Source organism: Hemitrygon akajei, chromosome 12 (assembly GCF_048418815.1).
Source record: "Hemitrygon akajei chromosome 12, sHemAka1.3, whole genome shotgun sequence".
Lineage (NCBI taxonomy): Eukaryota > Metazoa > Chordata > Chondrichthyes > Myliobatiformes > Dasyatidae > Hemitrygon > Hemitrygon akajei.
In genome coordinates, this window is record NC_133135.1 from 65,799,045 (window position 1) to 65,805,044 (window position 6,000).

General features: G+C 43.2%; 1 protein-coding gene across 2 annotated transcripts in view; it reads right to left on the reverse strand.

The window, feature by feature from the left end:
- Positions 1-4,066, reverse strand: part of LOC140737129 (podocin-like) — a 44,915-nt gene extending 40,849 nt beyond the window's left edge. For both annotated transcript variants that reach the window (XM_073063320.1, XM_073063321.1), the window contains exon 1: positions 3,699-4,066. In XM_073063320.1, coding sequence (XP_072919421.1) covers positions 3,699-4,029 — 331 coding nt within the window. In that variant the 5' untranslated portion in view covers positions 4,030-4,066. The remainder of the gene's footprint in view (positions 1-3,698) is intronic.
- Positions 4,067-6,000: the final 1,934 nt, after the last annotated feature.

Genomic DNA, 6,000 nt, shown 5'->3' on the forward strand with positions numbered 1-6,000 from the left:
TCCTGGTCCAACCACGTTGATGTTATGGCCAAGAAAGCTTACTAACATCTGGACTTCCTCAGGAGGCCAAAGAAATTCGGCATGTCTTTGTTCACTCTCACCAATTTTTATTGATGTGCCCTAGAAAGCATTCTGGCTGGATGCTCTACAGCTTGGTATGGCAGCTGTTCTGCACATGACCACAAGAAACTGCAGAAAATTGTGGTCACAGGAACCAGCCTCCCCTCTGTGGTCTCTGCCTCAGTAGAGTAGCCAGCATGATCAAAGACATTCAGGCATTCTCTCTTTTCCCCCTCCCATCAGGCAGAAGATAAAGCCTGAAATCATGCACCACAAGGCTCAGGGACAGCTTCTAGCTCACTGGTATCGGACTCTTGAATGGACCTTTCAAACAATAAAATGGTCTCTTAGCCTTACAATCTACCTCATTATGATCTTGCACTTGATTGGTTACTTACACTTCACTTTCTCAGTAGCTTTCACACTTTAATCTATATTATTGTTTTACCTTATTCTAGCTCATTGCACTGTGTAATGGTTTGATCTGTATGAATGGTATGCAAGATAAGCTTTTCACTGTATCTTGATACATGTGACAAGAATGAACCAACCTTCATACCAGTAGGTGCACTGGCAAGCACAATGGAAAATATCAGGGTCAGAATTGCAACTTCCTGGCTCCAGTCTTCATGTAGGGCAGAGAGAAAACCCTTTTCAGCAAGGCAGAGGTGAGCAATCTCGTTAGCGACGACGGCGCAGAGTCTCTTGATCAAAGGCGGACCATAAGACAGTGAGACATAGAAGCAAAATGAGGCCATTCGGCACATCGAGTCTGCTCCGCCATTCCGTCACGGCTGATCCCGGAATGGAATGCCTGAACGCAGCTCAAGTGTAAGTCCCTAGACTCTGAGCTTTATGCTGGAAGCCCAGCCTTCTGCCAAGCAGACCCTGCTAATTCTCCTGCCAGCAGTCACCTCAGTAATCTGTGCTCCAGCCATTAACACTATCTTAGGGAGCAGCAGTAAATCATGCGTCTATGCTCTCCTTCATGATTCCACCGCTGCTACTGCACCCGATGTTCCCGAGGCGGAGGAGGTAAGGACTTGACAACGCAAGAAAAAGGTTGATGGGAAGAGAATTAAGAGTAATGTGAAGGAGGAACCATTTTTGACGTGTGTGGAGCTGTGGTAGAAAGAGGTTCCATTCAAGATGGAACTGGTAAAATACATGGTAAATAAAAAGTTTCAAAGTGACAGAGAAAAGGCCAGTGGATCAGAGAATTCTCTGTCAAGAGCCAGCAAGGACATGATGAACTAAATGGCTATCTTCATCGTACAGTCATTCTATGATTCCTCATTGGTCACTGTATTGGAAACAGCCTATCAACAAGCTTCATAGACTTCAAAAAGCTCAAAGTTCAAAGTAGATTTGTTATCAAAGTACATACATATATGTCACCATGTACAATCCTGAGATTCATTTTCTTGTGGACATACTCAGTAAATCCAAGAACCATAATACAATCAATGAAAGACCACACCCAACCGGACGGACAAACTGCAAATATGAAATAAAAAAGAAATAATAATAATAGTAATAAATAAATAAGCAATAAATATTGAGAACATGAGATGAAGAATCCTTGACAGTGAGTCTAAAGGTTGTGGAAACAGTTTAACGATGGGGCAAGTGAAGTTGGTTCAAGGCTGATAGTTGAGGGGTAATAACTGTTCCTAAACCAGGTGGTGTGAGTCCTGTACGTTCTTCCTGATGGCAGCAGTGTAAAGAGAGCATGTCTTGGGTGTGGGGGTCACTGATGACGGATGCTACTTTCCTGCAACAGTGCATCATGTAGACATGCTCAATGATGGGGAGGGCTTTACCCGTGATGAGCCAGGCTATATCTACTACTTTTTGTGGGATTTTCCATTCAAAGGCATTGGTGTTTCCATATTATGCTGTGATGCAACCAGTCAATATACTCTCCAGCACACATCTATAGAAGTTTGTATAAGTTTTAGATGTCATGCAAATCTACACAAACTTTTAAGGAAGTAGAGGTGCTGCCGTGCTTTCTTCGTAATTGCACTTATGTGATGAACCCAGGAAACGTCCTTTGAAATGATAACACCAAAGGTGACCCTCTTCATTTTGATCCTCCAAATATGACATTGGAGCTGTGCTTCTAATTTCCATCATTTCCACCATAGCCATTGTAGCCATATTTTCCTCCATAGTTTAGCTGACAAACGTGCACTAATGTATCAATATGCTACTGAATGTAGTGAATTATGAGCCCGTTCCATGCTCACAAGTGTGGTCATATTGGGGCCAGAGGTCTGCAAACACTGGCCAAAAATCAGTTTAGGTAGTTTATCACTGGATGATTTGTTCAATTTCCACTTTATTAGGTGCACCTGTACACCTGCTTGTTGATGCAAATATCTAATCAGTCAATCATGTGGCAGCAAAGCATGCAGACATGGTCAAGAGGTTCAGCTATTGTTCAAAACTGGGGAGAAATATGATCTAAATGACTTTGACTGGAATGATTGTTGATGCCAGAGGGAGAGGTTGAGTACCTTGTAAGCTGCTGCTGATCTCTTGGGTTTTCACACACAACAGGCTCTGGAGTTTACAGAGACTGGTGCAAAAACGTAAAAACATCCAGTAAGCAGCACTTCTGTGGGTGAAAATGTCTTGTTAACGAGAGAGGTCAGAGGAGATTGGCCAGGCAGGTTCAAGCTGACATTAGCTCAAATAAACACATTACAACTGTGGCATCTCTGATTGCACAGCCCATTGAACCTTGACGTGGACGGGCTACAGCAGCAGAAGACCATGAACGTACACTCAGTGGCCCCTTTACTAGGAACGGGAGGTACCCTAAAAAGTGGCCACTGAGTGTATATCGAATTATATTTTAGACTTCACGTTTAGTTTCTATTTTTAAGCCTACTGTTTGATTATTCTCTTTTCTTTCCAACAAGGCATTTATTCAAGTGGCTAAAGTGTGTTCATTACTTCCTGAAAGTAGCTAGACATGGATGACAAGGACGTGGTCTCATTCTTGGCACTATCAAACAACTGCTCTGAGTAAGGACAAGGGTAGGGGATTCTAAGTCAGCAGCTAATAGACTCAAAACTGATTGTGTACATCTTTGCTAAATGCTGAATAGAAGATTATAGCTTAAACCTGATGTGGATACTCCCTGGTGAAAAGGGAAAATGCAGGGTGAGTGGAAGGAGGCAAAGATCAGGAGTAGCGGAGGAAAGGGTTGCTGACAGAAAGTGTTTCTATGGTTATTTTAGAGGGCAGACAATGAGAGATAAGGAAATTAAATTTAAATAAGCATTCTGTGTGAACCAGATCTGTTTAGTATTATGAAGAGTAGTCAAGTCAATAATTTGTTAATTTTATAAAAAATTATCTTTTACCAAAAGCAGTCTCTTTAGCTGTTGAATAAAGAAAGATGTAGATCATCCAAGGCTGAGAAAAAAACATTTTGTGTAGGACAAATTGATTCAAATTTGAATCTAATATTCACCTTATGTTCTCATCATTGAAATGGACTAGAAGAGAAAGAACTTACACATTTTCATAAAGGAAGGGGCAAAAACAAAATCTAACTTTAATACTGTTTTAGTTATTTTTAACTTGTGATTACTGTTTTCCCCACAGCTCCCTCCTCCCTCACCTTCCTCTGGTGCTTCCATTTCTATCAGGGCAATAGGCCCCTCTTCACTGTCTTCAGAGCTCAGCACGTTGTCCACGTCCACGATGGTGCAGCCTGTTACCTTGTCATCAGTGCCGTGGGAGCAATCTGACCTTGTTGTCCCATTTCTCGCTGTCTTGTTCCTTGAGTCCTTCCTTTCACTGGTTCTCACTTGGGTAGACCTGGACTTATTCCTGCTCCTCTTGCTTCGAATGCCTTTGATGTGAACGCCTTTCTCCCCGGTGGAAGATCCGACTTGTCTTTTTGCCGAATTCTTTGAAGAATGGGATATAGCCCTGGAGATTTTCTCCATCTTGTTTGATGAGCTGCTGGCTGAAACCTCACTCTGGAAAAAGTGTCCTTCTGATTTATACTCAGGGTCTCTGCAATTTTCATAGGCATCCCATCCCAGACACTCCTTCCTGACGATGTCAAGAGTCATACTTGAGTAATTAAACACTCAGTCAGGTGTTTTTCTAAGCATTTTATTGATATGAAGGGAGTTACTGCTTCTTCAGATTTAATTAGTTATTTTCTGAGACTGTGACCCCCCTCCCCACTGTTGCACTGACGCTGTAATGAATAACAAATGCAATCGTAGACACTTGCACTGTGTTACCAGATTGAATGTGAGCATTGGGGGGGAGGGGGGGGGTTGGACTAAGGTGCGATGAGCAGAGCCACTGGCCTTTCTTGATGCAATGTTGTACCTCAGCTCCAACAGGACTGAGGTAGGCTTGGAGCTAATCAGGATCAAAGTCAGGCTTATCGTCACTGACGCTAGCTGTGAAATTTGTCATTATTTAGCAGCAGTGCAGTGCAATCACAAATTGCTGTAAGCTATAACAATTAATAAATAAAAACAACCAAGTGAATAAATAGCAAAGAAGATTAATAACGAGGTAGTGTCCGTGGGTTCACGAAGCAGTCAGAAATCTGATAGCAGAGGGGAAGAAGCTGCTCCTAAATCGTTAAGTTTAGGTCTTCAGGCTCATGTATCTCTCCCTGATGGTAATAACAAGAAGAGGGCATGTTCCAGATTGTCAGGGTCTTTAGTTTTGGATTCCACCTTTCTGAGGCACTGCCTTTGGAAGATGCCCTCGATGGCGGGGGGTTGGGGGGCTTGTACTTGCGATGGATCTGGCTGAGTCTACAACTCTCTGCAGTCTCTTTAAATCCTGTACATCCCCCCCACCCCCAACCTCCCACTGTCGAGGACATCTTCAAAAGATCTCAAAAAGGTGGAACCCTACCAGCCGGTGGGGCAACCGGTCAGAATGCTCTCCACCATGTGTAGTAATTTGCTAGAGCCCTGTCAATGAGGACTGGTGCGTGTTCAGAGCCAATGGGAAACTTGTGACCGCATTCCAGTCCCATCAACCACAGGGACTCTGGCTGTAGCACACATACTCAGAGGCAGAGCTCCAAGCCGTCCGTCATCACCATGTTCTCTGAAGTATCTAAGACAATGGGCTGTGATTTATAATGAACACATGCAGTATAAAGGACCTCTGCCAATCTGTCCCCACTGCTCTCCAAAAACATTTCACGGAAACCCCAGAAATAAAAAAATTGGCCTGTGTTTATTTCAACAAGAAATACAAATATCCACTTCCCCTATCAGAACGTCCACCTCATGTCAAAACGTTAAACCAATGGTGAAATTCACCACTGCCGTCATGGTTATGGTTAAAGGTGAAAAAAGGTGCACATTAACACCCATGTGACCAATTAACCTACCAACCCGTACACCTTTGGAATGTGGGAGAAAAATGGAGCACCCGGAGGAAAGCACACGGTCACGGGGAGAACATACAAACTCCTTACTGACAATGGCAGGAATTGAACCCAGGTCACTGGCACTGCAAAGCATTGCTCTAACTGCTACACTACCACACTGGCCCCTGTGTAAGCTTCTAGTGAACACAGCCTTTGAAGGTAGATGTAGGAGGCATGCTGAACTCACAACCCCCACCCTCCCACCCCCTTCTATAGCTATTGAACATTTTATGATTTTGGGTGTCACTTTGTCACTATGTTTCTAAATGATGAGTTTATGGCCAAAAATGGCATTGACTTTATATCAGGATTAGTGGCTGTCATACTTTCAATTTTTCACAGAGAAGTGCATGTACTTTGTTGTGGTTCTTTGCTGCGACAACTGAGTTAAAGAGAAGTTTCACATCCCTGTGCCGTGCACTATGCCCATGTATTCACAAAATGTTGAAGGGTTTCTCAGCATTTTACCTCAAAGAAGGAGATATTATTGGAAAGGCAGAGACTG